The sequence below is a fragment of the Mandrillus leucophaeus genome, unplaced genomic scaffold, assembly GCF_000951045.1.
Source record: "Mandrillus leucophaeus isolate KB7577 unplaced genomic scaffold, Mleu.le_1.0 Scaffold349, whole genome shotgun sequence".
Lineage (NCBI taxonomy): Eukaryota > Metazoa > Chordata > Mammalia > Primates > Cercopithecidae > Mandrillus > Mandrillus leucophaeus.
Window position 1 is genome coordinate 1,018,093 of NW_012103687.1, and position 17,145 is coordinate 1,035,237.

Below are 17,145 nucleotides of genomic sequence, written 5' to 3' on the forward strand. Positions count from 1 at the left end.
GGAGGCTGAGGCGGGAAAATGGAGTGAACCTGGGAGGCGGAGCTTGCAGTGAGTCGAGATCATGCCACCTCACTCGAGCCTGGGAAACAGAGCGAAACTCTTGTCTCAAAAAAAAAAAAAAAGAAAAAAAAAGGGTAGGGAGCTGTGGTACTGACAAGCTCACAAACAAAAACCTCACTGGGGGTCAGGGTGGGGAACCTCGGCCCTTCATCACAGGGTTTGCTGGGTGCTGCTCGTGATCTGTGAAGGGCCCAGAAGGGAAGCCTGGGACACTGGCTATGCAGGGGACAGTTGGACAATGAGCAGAGGGAGGAAGGGAAGGGGGCAATATAGCGGGTGCCCAGGAGATCCGTTCTGGGGTACACTGAATGCTGTGGCCTCTGGATTAGCCAGTGTGACTATGCCCCTTCATGGGCCTCCGGGTGGGGACCTGGGGGATGGCGAGGGCATCTATTTCAGTGGCTCTATTCTTACCAGCATGTGGCCTTGGGCAGTAGCATCACCTATGAGAGCGTGGGTGTCATCTGTGTGGCTAAGCTGGGACAGTCTCTGAGCAGGGCTTAGCTGGCTCCCAGCGGATGCTGGTGCCCATTGGTATGGTTTCCTATCAGTGGCCACACTGGAAGGCCGTTTTCACCATGGCACCCTCTGCACCTGGCAGGGCACCTGGCATATGGGTAGCGCTCAAGAAATATTGGTTGTTTAGTAGGTTTTATGTCATACCTTAAAGGATCACTTGTTGGTTGTCTTCTTGCTACGGTTCACTACTTATCTGCTTGCTCATTCATTCATTCATTTGACAGTATGTGTTGGGCCTCTGCTCTGTTCTGGCCACTGTGCCTCCGTCTCTTCCCCTGAGTCATGGGTGTCTGTGGGAGAATGGTTTCAGAGTCTTTGCTCTGGCCAGGTCTGACTTGCATGATTTCCCAGAGTAACCAGGAGGGGGCACCCCAGGACTGAGGATCGTCCCAGGTGGGCCCTGGCCCTGCAGGGGCCCTGGGTCCACGGTGCCATGCTCAGCCACAGGTAGCGGTGGCTCCGCATTTCTCTAAGTTCCTTCCAGGCTGGCTTCTCATGCCCCGTGGTGGTGCCGTGTCAGGAGAGGAGAAACTAGGATTGTAGAGGCAGATGCCACACACAGGCTGCCAGCCCAGGCTCCCTGCCAGCTGGGCCCTGAGTGACGCACAGGGTCTGCTTCTGCTCCGTAGCCTGTCTAACCCCATGAGAAAACAGGTTTCATTTTGTGGGAGAGAGAGTTCAGTGGCTGAAATTGACAATTCTTCTCTAACCAGATTTGGGGTGCAGTTGAACAGCTCAGGGCCCCCGGAAGTATCCCTCTACCATCCCACCGGTTCTGAATGGGCACACCTGTGAGTCTGTTTTGGCCCTGCCTCCAGTCACCCTCTCCTTGTGCCAGGCTCTGAGACCCCAGCCCAGCTTTAGCAGCAGCATGATGGGGCCTGTTTGACCCTGACTCCACATGTGTGCAGCCTGGGGGTGGAGACAGATGACCCTCCCAGCCCAGGGGAGAGCACCAGCCTGGGAGGAGGAGGGAGGCAGCAAGGATGCACCTGGGCCCTGCCTGTGGAAATTGGCTCCTTGACCTCGGAAAGGAGCAGAACTCGGCTTGGGAGTGGGAGGGTGCCGCGGGGGAAATGTCTGGATGCAGTTTAATCCAAGTCATTTGGGAGTGCAGGGGACATCCCTGGAGTCATAGCATCTAGGCTAGGGAGAAATCTGGGGTCTACAGCCATATCACCCAGAATGCACCCAAATCTCATCTGAACCCCAGTATGTGGGCTGCTGGAGAAGCAAAGTAGGTGCTCGTGCTGCAGTGAGCGGTGCGCCTCATCCCAGGCTAGTGGCCTTGGGCGGGCCACCACTGCACCGTCCCTCCTCAGCAGCCACCCGTGGACACAGAGCATCCTTTGATGGGCCCAGAGCAGCCCCCTCCTCCTCCTGCCCTTGATGCCACAGGGTGAGGGGTGGAGGCCAGCTGCCCTAGAGGAGCAGGCCCTTTTCTGTCTTGCCTGCCCTCAGGGCAGGGTGCACCAGGACCCCAGGCACATCCTCGGCCTGACAGTCTTTGGTGGGTAGTTGTACCCGATTCCTAGACTTAGCAGGAATGATGGTCACCGATAGGGACACTCTGGCCTCTTGGTTCCCGGACTGCCAGGCCTCCCCCTCTCGTCGGGCTCATCTGGGTGAGGTGAGTGTCCATGGCAAAGTCTAGCCTCAGTGTTGCCCCAAGTCTTCATGGTGCAGTGCAGCCCTTCCTGGCACTGTCCCTGAGCCAGATGGACCCATTTGTTCTGGATCGCTGAAGTTGGAAGTAGGGTGCCAGGGCCTGTGGCCGCTGTGGGGATCTGGGGAATGTGGACAGAGTAAAGCCCCTCAGGTCCTGGCCTGGGGGGGTCACTTGTCACACATTGTGTGATGCTGATAAGTCATCGCCTTTCAGGGTCTCTGCTTCCACTTCTGTAGAATGGAATCAAGCATCTTGGCCTCCCATGAGTGTGCCCCCGCAGTGAGCCGTCACGGAGGAGAGCTGGGATTATCGTGACCACTGTTGTTGACCCATTGCAAACCAGGTGACCACATGGGCTATAGGTGAGGATGGCAATATCCCACAGGAAGCCACATGATGGTGGGTCCTGGGAAAGGAGTCTGGGGCTGCATGAAGTAGGACAAGGCGGAGTTAGTCACCTGCAGAGGGCAGGGCTGGTCCAGCCGTCCCCAGAGCCTCCCCTTCAGGCACCCTGCCACCTGCTGTAGCCTCCTCTCACCAGCTCCCTTGGTGCCTCCTCGTGCTTACCTCCCCTGGGCTAAGACTCCTGGACCCTCCCAGCTCAGCATGTGCCGTCTCTGTGGGGCATTGTTTGAAGGAATGAGGTGGATCAGAGGTGCCGGCCTTGAGCTGCTCAATGGAGTTTCCAACACCCCTTCCCACTCGACCCTGGAGCCCTGGCAGATGGAATGTGGGGAAGGAGGAGACTTCCAAGAAGCCGCCCAGGTGACTTTGAGCTGAGAGGATGGGGAAGGACATGTCAGGCAAAGGGATCGTTGGGAGCAAGAGCGGAACAAGGCAGGTTCAGGAGGAGAACCAGTGCAGGTGAACTGCAGGGGAGGACAGAGCCAGAGAGGCCCACCGCGCCTGAGGTTTCTCTGCAGCCTACGGGGCAACTGGAGACTCCTGACGAGGTTCTGGGAACCAGGAGAAACCACGCTCCAGGGAAGGCCTCCTCTGATCTTTGCACACATTAGGAAGCGAGGCTCAATCCCTTTCTCCCTTTAGCCATGTATTTTTAGATTAAAGATGCTCACAGCGAAATTACTGCTCTTTTCACAGTTGGCATTAAAAGCACAAAATAAGTCTCAATGATTTTAAGTCACACGTTATTTCTTCAGAAACAAAAGCCCCTTTGGGTTCTGGCTGTTTGGTGACGTAGGAAGGTGTGAAGGGAGTCCCTGCGTGGGCTTAGGAGTGGGGATGGGGCGGTGACAGTGCCAAGGCTGCGTGTGTATCTGCGTACGTGTGTATGTGCTTGTGTGCGTGCATGTGTGTGTGTGCCTGCCGACCCCCCACTTTGCTTGAGGTCCTGCTTTGAGGAGGCTGCAGGGTGGTTCTGTGCTGCTCCCTGTAGGTTTCTGTCCTGTGCGGGTGCCGATCCAGGCGAGGACCCCGGCAGCAGGAAAGATCAGCTCCAGGGGGAGCAGGACAGCTCCCTGGCCTGGTGAATCCTGGCTTGACTGCTCCCTGGCCTCAGGCACCTTTCCTCGTCTGTAAAATGGGCACCTCTGGCAACCTGCCGAGGTGGGGTGTTACATAAAATCATTAGTAAGGAGCTCGACTCCGTGTCTGGTTAGCAGCAGACCCTTGGTGAATGCATTCCGTTGACTTCTGATCAGCACTTTTCCACTATATCTAGATACCTCTAACCACACAAGCCAGTCAGCAAGCACTGCATGCTCAGGACCCCTCCTCCCCACAACCCTACAAGGTTTGCCCTACACTACTGGGGGCACAAGCACCCTCCAGGCCCTCAGGGCACCTCTTGCATTCTGCAGGATGACTCTGACCTTGGCCAAGGTGTCCACATGGTGGGAGGGGTCTAGGGTATGGCATAGCCTGGGTCAGTGGTGGGTGGGGTCTTGGGGGCAGCGGGAGGGGCAGGAGTCATCATCAACCACAAACCTCCACACCAGGACTGCATGGACCTGGCAGGTTTCCCCTCTTTGCGGTTTCTTTCCTCTTGTGATGTTTATTCTTGATGTTCATTGCAAAATGACTCTACCTAAATGTATGGAGGTATAGGGGTGGGGTTTGGAATATGGGACCTCAGAATGGAGGTGTCCCCGGCTGCCCTCCCAGATGGCACCAAGTCCAGCCACAGGTCAGTCACACACATAGCACACCAGGACAATGCTGGGCTCCATTCAGGGTATTTTATTTTCTTAAAGTAGACAACCTTTGACTTTCATCCAATCACCGGCTTCTCTTTCCCCCGTACATCTCTTCACGTCCTTGGCTGTGATTCTGTGCACTGACCTCAGACACACAGCTACTGCACGGAGAGAGGGAGGGAGACCCAGCAAGGGTTCCGGTGGTGCCTCTCCTCTCCATGGCGCAGTTTGTATTTACACACGGCCCTTGGCGAAGGTCCTTTCCACATGGTTGCCCACAGGCCCTGGGACAGGAAGGCCCAGATCAGGGTCCCAGCAGGGCCTCCCTCAGGCCACAACGCTGGCTGTGCCTTCACAGGGGTCAGAGCATTCCCAGCCAGTCTCAGGCGCAGGGCATGCCGGGACCAGGAGTGCCACCTCTTTCTCCCCTTCCTTCACTCAGCAAAGCCACAAATAATTTACTCTTTAAATACCAAGACACTTAGCTATTGTTCATTTGCTCCCAGGTGAAAGAACCTTCTTTAAATACGTCGCGTTTATTTTCTTAAATAAAAACAAAGCAGAAAACTGCACCATTAACAAGAGGACACTGCAGAGGCTTATGTACAACACGTGTCCCGCGAGGCTGGCGCAGGACTGCCGCTCACTCCAAAATTTCTTTGGAGCAGAGAGACAGAATCGTCCAGATAACAACTTTTACACTCAGCAAGCCAGACACAAAAAAGACCACCTGAAAAAAAAATATGTTTTGAAAATCTGCATTTAAAAAAGAATACTCAACCGCATTTGAAATTTTTTTCTGCGAAACACCACGAGATTTGGCCAAAAAAAAAAAAAAAAAAAAAAAGAATGTCAGAGAAGGAAAACTAGTTTTGATTTATAAAACATTAGACTAGTAGAAGAAAAGCTGGAATCCCAGCTGGCCTAGTTTGAAATAAATCGTGCCACTCGTTTTGTTGTGTTGGTTTTTGCTGCATATTTTGAAGCTGTTTAAAAAGAGCTGTGAGTGGCTAGAGGTCTGGTTAGTGCTGTCACCTGGCTCCTAAGGTCCCCGGTCCAGAATGAAAGTGGTGCTGAGCAGCTGTGTGCAGGCCAGCAGGGAAGGTGCACAGACCCTGCATTGGTCCTCCCTCTTGGTCAGCGGCAAGGTCCCTAGGCCAGAGCTTGGGCAGTGAGCTGGCCCTCCTCCAGGTGACAGGGGCGCAGCTGGCCTACCTGGCCTCAGCCCTGCTGCCTATCCCCAACAATCCAATGCAGACCCCCAAGTGGAGTGGGGCCAACTCAGGAAGGCAAAGTGAAGGGGCAGGATGGGCTCGTAGTGACCTTGTGACAGCTTCTCAAGTCTTCAAGAGACCTCGACATTTTAGAGGATTTTGCCATCTCCAGATGTGTGTGTGTGCATGTGTATGTGTCTATCTACCTAGCAATCTATCCATATATATTTATGTTTGCAGAAATGTGGGGCCAAGGAGGCAGAGGCCAAGGGGCGGGGGACATTCTTTAGGCCCCCTGTTTTTTGCCCCTGGGTTGGGCCTCTCTAGCACGCGTTGGGGCATGACACCCCATAGGTTTCACCATAGGCAGGCGGGCCCAGGCCTGGCTCCTCAGCAAAGGCCAATGTACTTGAGATTGTTCTGTATGATGACGTCTGTCACCGCGTCAAAGACAAACTGGATGTTACTGGTGTCGGTGGCGCAGGTGAAGTGGGAGTAGATCTCCTTGGTCTCCTTGTTGCGGTTCAGGTCTTCAAACTGCCGCTGGATGTAGACGGCGGCCTCCTCGTACGTGTTCTGGCCCTTGTACTCGGGGAAGCAGATGGTGAGCGGGATGCGGCGGATCTTCTCTGCCAGCAGGTCCTTCTTATTCAGGAAGAGGATGAGTGAGGTGTTGATGAACCAGTTGTTGTTGCAGATAGAATCAAAGAGGCGCAAGCTCTCTGCCATCCGACTCTGGGGAAAGGAAATTACTGGCATTAATCAGGCCCGCAGCAGGCAGAAACAGACCTTAGGCCCACAACCCTGGCAGAGGAAGCCCTTGCCAGGGTCTCCAGCCCAAGGCTGGTCCCTGCAATGGCACCTCCTTCTGCTGGGGAGGCTCAGGTTAAATGTCTTCACCCATCTCCCACTGAAATAGCCGGCACCACCCTCCTTGCCTGTGGCAAGTGCTTGGAAGATGTTCTCTTGCCCCTTTTGGGTCTCTCCTCTGGGTGCCAGTGACCTCAACATATAGCTTTGGGGCTACAGGTGTGCCAAGCACAGCTTGCTAAACCCCTGGGCACTTCCAGGTCCGAGGACCCCCCAGTCTTCCCACTGCCCATCCACAGGCTGCCCCACACCTGCACAAGGCAGGCCATCTTCTACAGGAGCCCCCATCACGTCACAGCTCCCTTAATGCAGGCGTTGGCAGCCTTGTGCCCTATCTGGGTTGTGGCCCAGTCCTTCAAAACTCTGATCTTTCCGTGTGGTACCATCGGACACTAGGAAGTCTGTGAGGGAGCAGCCTTCACGTCCATAACCAAAGTCTCCAGTTCTTGAGAGCTGGGAAGTAAACACCAGCCAGGGGCCAGGCTCCTCCCCTACCCTCCAGCTGCGGGCACTCCCACCAGCTGCTGTGGGGCATCTGGCACTGCCTCTCTGCCCAGGCAAGACCCTGGCATCCTGGACAGAGCTCTCAATACGCGCAGGAGTGTGGTGGCCCAGGACGTGGCAGCGACCACAATGGAGCGTGGTGCCTGGCGGCTCCTAAATTCTCTTCTGAGAAACTTCCATGTGTTACAGTCAGGGGTCTGGGATTTTAAGAAGCATGATGCTCTTGTCTGACTCCCCAGTTCACCACTTCCCTGCAAAATGAATACATTCTAACTTCTAGAAGGAGTAACTACCTGGAATTGCTGCTGGCAAAAGCTACCCCTGCTTCTAAGATAAACTCAATGAGCAAAGCATCCAACATCTGGAACCAGTCTGGCTTAGATCTGACGCTTTGGATTTAAGAACTTTTCTGGCTGGGCGCCGTGGCTCACACCTGTAATCCCAGCACTTTGGGAAGCCGAAGCGGGTGGATCATGAAGTCAGGAGTTCAAGATCAGCCTGGCCAACATAGTGAAACCCCATCTCTACTAAAAATACAAAAAAAAAAAAAAAAAAAAAAAAAAAAAAAAAAAGCTGGGCGTGGTGGCAGGCACCTGTAGTCCCAGCTCCTTGGCAGGCTGAGGCAGGAGAATCACTTGAACCCGGGAGGTGGAGGTTGCAGTGAGCTGAGATTGCGCCACTGTACTCCAGCCTGGGTGACACAGCAAGACTCCAAAAAAAAAAAAAAAAAAAAAAAAAAGGAGCTTCTCTGACTAGACTACATCACCAGTGACCATGGTCATGCAAGTGGTAACTGCAGCTGGTGGTGATGACTCAGGCACAAAGCAACAGCATCACCAATGACTGCAGTGACAATGACGCTGGTAACCACAGCTGGACGCGAGCTGCCAGCCTTTTCTCACATGTTCCCACTCCTGTTTTATATATGAAGAAACTGAGGCTGAGAGAGGCAGGATATGTGCTCCAAGCCCCACAACCAGGTGCTCGGGCTTGCTGCTCCTGCAGGCTGGACCCAAAGGAGGCTGCCTGAGGGCAGGGGTGCCCAGGAGGATGCTGCACAGAAACTCTGCTCTCCAGGGCCCCTGGGTTCTCTGAGGAACAGCTCTGGCAGCATCTGTGCAGAGACAGGAAGGATACCCAGAGGTACCTGTCATTACCCTGGAACCCTGCACTCCACCTGGAACACTGTTTTTTCAAACCAATCTTGCTCTTTCTTTAGAATGAGCTTAGGGATAACAGGAGTACTGAAGAGTGAGCAGCCTCAGGTCAGGGGATGGGGGGTGCTGGCCTTTCTGCAGAGACAAGCAACACACAAGATCTCATCCCCAGCAGCGCAGAGGAGCCAGCACCTCCGCAGTGAACCTGCCTGCACGTTCCCAAATGTGAGATAAGTGGTGGTCTAGGAATGTCACATTCTGCTGAGGGAGTAATTAGCTCTAATGGATTCCTGGAAGCCACATCATAGGGGACTGTGGTAACAGGGCTGTCATTTCTCATAGAAATGATGCTGTAATTGGGGGCTATGCTTCTGACCCCAAATTTTGCATCAGTTAAATAACAGATATGACCATTAGCACTTCTTATTAATTTACTGAGCAAACACTTGCTGAGCACGCCCTGAGTCCACATCAGCTCTCATGCCAGGTGATGGAGCTTGAGGTGGGAGTCCTGGGGCTGCAGGAATACAGCCAGGCAGAGATGGCAGGGTCCTTTTGGGGTAGGGGACTTCCTCCAGGGTTGGGAAGGATATGATCTGGCCATCAGCAGGGTATGGACCTTGGCGGGGAGTTCAAGGGTGAGTGGACAAGCACAGAGTTGGGGCTAGGCCTGGGTCTGCCTCTGTGAGCCCTGATGGGTCACTTGGGGATGACAGTTGAGATGGTTTTAATACCCAGCTTAGCCCAGCACCTCCTGGGCAGGCAGTGGAATTTAGGGAAGAGGAGGAGCAGGAGGGCCACCTCACTGACGTGGAAACAGTGCACGTGTACTGGCCATCTGAAGCCTCAGATCTAAACCAGACTGGTCCTCTGCAGGGCACCTGTGTATGAGAACTCAGCTGGCAGCAGTGGGGGGCGGGCGATAGACCCCGTGGACCCCCTCTCTCCAAGGCCAACCCAGCCACTCTTCTTGCCCAACACCATGAAACACTCCTGACTGTGGCCCCCATGAGTCCTGGAGTGAGTCAAGCTGTCCCAGTGCACCAGGAGCCCCTTCCATGCTGTCTAAACTGCTTCCCTACTGATGCCTCTCAGTGGACCTTGGGGACCCTGGACACCTCTTTGAGCCTCCCGTTCCTGGCTTAGAGGTCATGGAAACTCAGGTACTTATCTCACAAGGCAGCTGGAGGTGGGCACGGTGCCTCACAGTACACTCTCATGAGGATTCCGCCACTGCGACAGCCTCATCAGGACAGACACACATCTCCTGAGTGTGGGCCCTTCCCTCAGCTCAGGCCCCTGCTCATGCCCAGGGCTCCCCTTGCTTTGCAGGCATTTCAGGCTCAGGCTTCCTGGTTTCTTCTGTTCCTTGAGACAAACCATGGGAACCATACTGACTAATATTTAGTGGGCACCCAGGAGATGATGGACCTCAAATAATAACAAAATTTCTGTGTAGTCGCTTGGTTCCCTCGTCTCGTTTCTTGACTGGGCCCTGTCTGGCAGGAGTCAGGAAAGCCTGCAGGAGGCACCAACCACATGCCTCACTTCCGGGCTCAGACAGGAAGCTTCAGAGCGTGGGAAGCACCTGAGCTTGCCGCCTCACTCCATCCCAGCGTCCCTGACGCAGGCTGAGCCTTCGCTGCACATGGGCTCCACCCTACTAGGAGGTGGGTGGGTGCCCATCCTGGAATCTTTATAGAACAGGAAGGCTATAGAGGTCAGAAGGCCCAGCATGGGACAGTGTGGTGCTAGCAGTGTGGTGCTGATGGACCAGCAAGTGAGGCAGGAGCTGCATCCTGCGTTGGTCCCTAGACCAAAGGCCTGCAGCTCTTAAGAGATGGGGGACAAGACACAGGGGTAGGCTGAAGAACCACAGACGGTTACAAAGTCAGGACTCTGACCCACTGAAGTTGATGAGAGGAAGCCAAACCCAGAGAAGAGCCTCATATTTGGGTATGAAAGATCAACTGCAGAGCAGGCAGTGGGGAAATGTGGTGCAAGGCCAGGAGCCCAGTCTTGTCCTCTGACCTAGTGCCCAGCCTGGCCCCTGGTGCTTGCCTGGTGACCTTGGGCGCCTGTGTCACAACGGTGCCTGCACTTTTGCAGCCTAGAGTGCAGACAGGTAGGCAAAGCGGCATCCTGACACTCAAATCACAATCACTGAAAACAGAGCTGTCTGTTTGAGGCTGTAGCTCTGGAAACTGTGACTCGAACACGCATATAGGAGGGATGAAGCCCCAGCATGCCTTCTGCTGGCCTCCAGGGCCTGGCCTCGCAGCCCTCTGACCTGTCCGTGCTCTGCTCACCCTGTAAAACATGACTGGCTGTGCCTCCTGCACCCATCTGGCCTTTGTGGGCTCCCCTGGATCCTCCTGCCCTGGATGGATGTGGCTCCGTTCTCCTTCCTAGCCGCTCCTGGCCTGTGTGGGGTTTTGGCCTCCACATTGTCCTGGTACAGCCCACCTGTGGCTCCTGGGCCACTGGGGCAAAGCTGGATGCAGCTTTGGAGTCACGTGACCCTGCCCCACCATAGTGCATCACCCCCTTGTCCTGCAGTGACTTCCCCCATCAGCCTGACAAACCCTGGATTCAGAGGAGCTGCCTCTGCCAACTATGACCCCATGGCCAGGGGGAGGGGTCCCCACTTCACACATGGGGCCCAAGGCCTCAACAGGGGCTGACTCGCCAGGGTGCAGCTGCAGCTGAGAGCCTGGCATTTTCCAACTGCCACAGCGTCCTCTTCTGGCAAGAAGTCCTCCTTACCTTCACTTCTGTGGCTGCCAAGGCAGCCGTGGGGGGAGATGGGGGAGGGAGGTGGAAACACTCCCACCATTCACTGCTGTGATGCCAGCCCAGGGCTCCAGTGCCCATCCCGCTCTCTCCAGGGCCTGCTTACCAGCAAGATGGCACCTTCTAGGAGGCTGGGGTTTGTCTGCACATTTATTTACATGAATAACACGGAGCAGACCGTTCCCATGAGAAGCTTGTGCAACAGTGGGAATCTCACTGCTTGGCATCGGGGAATGGTGAGGTGATTTGTAACAAGGCGTGCCAGCCTCCAGGCAGCTGGATGCAGTCCCTGGGGTGGTGTGGAAGTCATTTCCTGGCCATTTGTGAGAAGAGAGCTCCTCCTCAGACAGGTCCAAATAGACTTACCATTGTGGAAGGGACTCTGCCCCAGGTGGTGGTTTTCTCACCACAGCAGGGGACCTGACAGGCCATCCCTAAGGGGCTTCCAGCTTGCTGGCCTGCCGGTCTGGGGTATTTACCCTGAACATGGCTGCCAGGCTGCTGGCCAGACCAGGTCCAGCACCTGGAAGTACATTCCCAGGCCAGTGGCCAGGGCAAGGTAGGGAGTGGAAAGGAGCCTGCGCCTGGTTAATTGGGAGGGCGAGGTCCCTCACTCTTGATTCTCCACCAAAATTCTCCTGGTGACACAAAGGGGCAGGTGACCCTGGCCATGAACATGGGGTCTGGAGTTTACTCACTGCCAGTGCGTGCTGCACCTTGGACAAGTCATTTCTTTTCTCTGGACCTCAGTTTCCTCATCTGTACAATGCTGGGACTGTTGTGAGAAGGTACAAAGGTGCTGACACAGGAAGAACCCAGAGCTGCTGGGCCTTGCCCTGTGGATACCACTGGCACCCCAGTGGGCCCTCTCCATGCCACACCCACTGTGCTTCGCCTTGGCACTGGGACGTCCTCTCACCTGCGAGGTCTCATTGGAAGACCCGCCTCCCTCTGTCCCAGCATGAGGCAGCTGAGGGAAGGCTACCCAAATGCAGGGCCAGCTCAGTGGGACAGAGCAGGAGAGGTCTTGACTTTGCAGATGGGGGTTCAGTCAGCAACACTTCTTTGCGGGCCACAGGGCCCAGGTCAGCCTGGCTCTTTGGGGGGCTCCTGTGGCCTCTTAGCCTGGCGATGCAATGGCCGACGCGATGAATGCTGGATGCATTTCCATCCCACCCGCAGCCACCTGGACCTTACTTAAAACATACCATGTCGGCACCTCTGGCCCGGCCCCTCTCTCATTCCCCATCAGGCCAGTCTCCTTGCAGTCGATCCCTCTGTTTGTGGGGCACAGAACAGCCCCAAGTACCAGGCTGAGCTCTTCCAGTTACCAACGTTCCTGGCTAACAGGTCTGGCCCTCGGTGCTGGGTCATGGGAGGGCTGCCTTTGGCTTCCTGCATCCCAGCTGGACAGGACCTGACATGCATACTGGAGTCTGGCTCCTGCACTTTGGAGCTGAGGCGCACAGGCCCCCCAGCAGGTGCGCGCATATTCCAGCATCAGCCTCCTGCTGGTCTGAAAGCTCATGGGCCTGCGGTGGGAGGGAACAGAGGCATCCTCCAGGCTTCCTCGTCTCAGCCAGGGCCCTGTCTCCCTCCCAGGTGCGGCATATTTGCATTTTAAGAGGCCTTTGGGCTGGGGGCCTGTTTTTGGAGCTAGCATCCCTTTGTAGAGCCTAAACACCTCCCCACACCCCACCCCTTCCCCATCAGGCACTCATTGGCTTTCCAGCTAATGACATCCCAGGCAGCTGTGTGGGACAAGCGTCTGGGCTGGGGGTGGGGAGGTGAGAGGCTCATCCAGGGCCTCACACGTTCTGACCTCTCATCCATTACACCCTGCCTTGGCAGACATCCACAGTCCTGAGTACCGCAGCCCACCCTGTGCTGTGGTTGCAGCTCCCTGAGGAGCCCAGAGTGGGGCGTCCTTCCTGTCCCTGCCACCACAGGTGTCCTGCTAAGACCAAGGCCCTGCATGTGGTAGCTCAGTGACCACCTGGGGACCAGGGACTGGGCCAGGTGGGAGGGACACTGGCCTGCTCTGAAGCGCTTCTCCTCCTGCACTCCAAATGTCCTCAGGTGCCCTGCCACAGACCCGTAGCCATGTCGTACCCTCACTGTGCTTCTGGACCCCTCAGCCGGACAGGCCAGCCCTTCATGACCCAGGTGGTCTTTATCCCTCTGCACCTCCAAGTTACTCCTGGTTCCCACAACTCACTGAACCCCTCACCTGGCAGCCTGTCGCCCTGTGCCCCTCAGTGAGGAGACAGGGGTCATGGCAGCTCCACAAAGCAAGGCTTACCCAGGCAAACGCACACACAGACGTGGTCCCGGGCACATGGTGAGCACACGACAGAGGCGGGCACATGTCTGACTGTTTTTCTTATTTGCTGTGGGATCCCAGAGGCCTTGGGGCCCCATCTGGCACATGTGCGGCACCTTCCAGGTGTGCTTGGCCTGGCCCAGGCCCTCAGCCAACCGCACTGACTTGTCATCTTCACACCGGGCCCAGGGGGCAGGGGATCAGGGTGATGATGACCACCACCCTCCCCCTGCATAGACGAAGGAATGAATAACTCTGCTGTGAAAACTTGAACAGAATTTCCTGAAGTGAGCAATCACATACTGCGCTTCAAGTACACTGAGGTTTAGAAAAGAAACTGAAAAAGACCCAGTCAAAATGGCTGAAACATAAGCCCTGGCCCCCAACCTCAGGTGGGGCCCCTCCATTTTCGGGGGTGGCCAGCAGTGCTCAGGGCCTCATGCCTGCTTCATGTACCTTCTGCCTTAGAGGTCACCGAGGTGCGGGAGGCCACCCTGCAGGGTCACCCCACCTTCCTATTCTAGGAAGGGGTATGTTCTGGGCCTCCTCCTTGCTCCTCTCTGGGCAACCCGAGACCCCCTCCAGGAGGCCAGACGCACTCCTAGATTCCCATGTCAGCTCCCAGCAGGTAGGCAGTCTTCAGGGACACTGGTCTAGTCCAACCCCTTCCCAAATCCCGACCCTTGCACACACCCCAAAGATGGTGGGACCATCACCTCCCTACTCTGGATCCACACAGCCCCAAATCACACTGGTTTGGGGGCAGCCACATGCAAACACCTACTCAGGCTGAACATACACCATCAGCTCAGAGCCTCGCCACATACCTCAGCCAGGTGAGGGCCCCCAGACTGTGCTGTGTTGGGGAATAGGTAGGTGGTGGCAGTGTGACATGGCCACATGGCTGGGGAAGGCTCTGTACTGACCCATCTGGTCTCCCTGTCCACTCACTCTCCACCAGGTCCCTTACGCCACAGGACCCCATGCAGTTTGCTGTGGCCACAGCACAGAGCAAGGCCAGCTGGCCCAACTCAAACCTCACATAAAATGCAGGTGACATTACAGTTTCAGCTCCTCCTGGAACCAGCATGATCCCTGAGACACAGATGACCTGGAACCCCCAGCCCTGCCAGCTTCTGAGATGCCTTCATGGCAGTCCCCATCACCCTCTCCCCTTCCTCACCTCCCTGGGCAGAGGCTCTCCAGGTGCTCTTGTGTGAGGGATGGAGGCAAGCAGACAGCCTTGCTCTCAACAAGGTGGGTGGGAACAGGCAGGAGGAAATGCTGGAGCTGGTGTGGCAGCTGTGGAGTGACCAATGCAGGTCCAAGCCCCTGCTCTGCCTGCTGCCAGCTGTTCTGAACCTCTCCTCCCTCCAAAAAAATAACCACACACACATACAGAATATGTAAGCATACTTCCCTCGTGAGGAGGCTGAGGGCTGATGTGGGATATGCACGGACAGCTTAGTCCCCACACCCAGGCACAAGTGACTGTATGCAGCTGGCACTGCTGCAGACAGTGCTGGCCAGCTGTGACCCTGACAGGTGACACACCACAGGAATGCAGGGGGCGAGGGGTGATACAGGAGCAGGACACTTCGACTGGGCCTCTGGGGGCTGAGGGGAAGGAAAGGCATTGCAGGAGGGGCAGAGGCATGGAGATGCAGCCGCATTGCTGGGAAGGGTGGGGCTGGGAACGGTCTGTCCCACCCTGGGCCTCAGTTTCCTCATCTGTAGAACAAGTCCTCAGTTCTGCCACAGGCTGAAAAACTCAAGTCAGCCCACTGTAGAAAAGCCGGGAGTGTTCATCCGAACCGTGAATTCAGCTTTTATGCTGGGAGCAGAGCTGTGGGGCCGGGAGCAAAGCTGTGGACATGAATGCGCTCCATTCACCATGCACAGGCCAGCCCTGCGGCCACCTAGCCTGCAGCTGAGCCGCCAGGCCTGACCAGGGCCACCGAGTACCAGGCTCTGAGGGCAGCGCCCTGACTGAGGGGCTGAGGCAGAGGTTTCATATGGAGATGAGCTTCATGCTGTCACCCTTCACAAAGTACTGGCCAAGTCTCTGACCCCTCTAGGCCTTGCTTTGTGGTGGAAGCTTGGGGACACCTTGGTGGGGCTGCCTGTCTACTGGGCAGGGTGTGGCTGGAGGGACATGGGGCACTGCTGACACAGTGACCAACATGCCTCCATCGGTAGCTGGTGCCTGGCCTCGGCTGGCACTGACTGCCCATCTCCATTTCCCAGAGCCCTGTGTGATAGGCCTGGTGGGCAGGAGCCTCTGCAACCTGTCCGGGCCATCCTGAGTGCTGCCGAGGGGGTCTGGGACACAGGCATTCCCAGACTGCTCTAGTGGGGAGAGGGTGAGTGGATCCTACCATCAGATCATGCGCGAGGTCCTGGCAGGTGCACCGGGTGGAGGAACCTGTGGTGTCAGCCCCCTGTGCCCGGCGCCTGTGTTAGATGCATCTGCAGCTATAGAACAGTGAAGACACCAGAGGAAATCCAAGGATGGGATCAGTCGCAAAGGAAATAGCTTATTCGCTTGCAGCCCCGTGCTTCCCCAGCCAGTCCTGGAATCCTCATCAGGAATTCCTGAGTTCACTTCTCTTTTGGGGAAGCTTGTAGGTGCAAGCTCTTGGCCTACATCTACCCTCAGGCCAAAGGGGTATGGGCAGGAGGCTATCGGAGACAGTTTAAGGTGGTGGCAGCAGCTGGGAGCCAGTGTGTGAGGGGCTGACGGGACTGTGACACAGAGAGGCAGTGCTGGCCAGAGTGCTGGGGTGGGAGCCAGGGTAAGATCTGTGGGAGAGAAGGATGCTGGGACCAGCAGGGCCTTGTCTGGGCACAGGGCCAGGTGGCGCTGGGGCCCCAGCTGTTGTAAAGATGCAGTTTAGCCAACGTGAGAACACTCAGCTCTCTTCCCAGGGGAGCTGCAGCCACAGCAGGGTACCAAGTCCAGGCAGCTGTCTAACATGTGTCTTCCTGGCCAGGGTCAGCCACAGGGCCAGGATGCTAGCCTGGAGGTGAGCCCTGTGAGGTCCCAGGCAGAGGGGGCTGCTATGCTCAGAGCAGGACTCCTTCTGGTAAAATGGGCCACGTCAGACCCGAAAGCTGGATGTTCCTATCAGAACGCTCCCTGCTCCTGGTCTCTTGGCTGGTGTTCCATGGCACAGCGCAGCACGGGGTAGCTCTGCCCAGCTGGAGCAGTGAGGCCCCCAGACCAGGCCCTTGCCTTCCTGATGGGTCCACATTGGCCACCTTGCTCCCTGCAGTCAGGTCCCTATCCCCACAGAGGGTCTTCTGTGCTTCAGGATCTGGCCTTGGTGTCAGTCTCTGGACTCTCCTGGCCAGGCCCCCCATTGCAGCCAGTCTGCAGGTCACAGCTGCACTGTGCTCACCTTGGGCACTTGCAGTTCCCACCCTGCTAGTGTTTGTCTGATGCTCCATTGCTCAGGATGTGGCCCTGTCCCTGCGGGGGAAGGGGGTCTCCCTGCCACAGTCCCACCCTGACTCCACCAGGAGCTCAGCCCAGCCTCCTGCTAAGTGTCCATCTCATCCTCCTGCCCTGGCCGCAGACCTGCTGTGCCCAGGGCTGTCGTACCCCTGGTTGTGGTCATCTGGTCTCCTGGCTACACCCTGGCATGCTCCCCGCACCTCTTCAACCACGTACCTGGTGGAAGGCATTGCCAGTGACCAGGTCCCTGGACCTCCCAAGGGTCTTGGGAGGCAAAGAGCAAATGGCCTGATGAGCACTGGGCCCTAGAGCCTGCTGTGCTTGGGAGCGGGGCCGAAGGATCCCTCTTCTACTTCCTCTAGAGACCCCCAGGCAGGGCCTGGGGCTGTGGCAGTTGGGGAAGCAGAAGGGTCCCTCAGAAAC

The 17,145-nt window shown here is 56.4% G+C and overlaps 2 protein-coding genes across 3 annotated transcripts in view; one reads left to right on the top strand and one right to left on the bottom strand.

The window, feature by feature from the left end:
- Window positions 1-17,145, top strand: part of RSPH14 (radial spoke head 14 homolog (Chlamydomonas)) — a 91,091-nt gene that overhangs the window by 21,232 nt on the left and 52,714 nt on the right. The gene's annotated exons all lie outside the window — the stretch shown is intronic.
- Window positions 4,428-17,145, bottom strand: part of GNAZ (guanine nucleotide binding protein (G protein), alpha z polypeptide) — a 29,670-nt gene continuing 16,952 nt past the window's right edge. For both annotated transcript variants that reach the window (XM_011989177.1, XM_011989178.1), the window contains one exon: window positions 4,428-6,353. In XM_011989177.1, coding sequence (XP_011844567.1) covers window positions 6,009-6,353 — 345 coding nt within the window. In that variant the 3' untranslated portion in view covers window positions 4,428-6,008. The remainder of the gene's footprint in view (window positions 6,354-17,145) is intronic.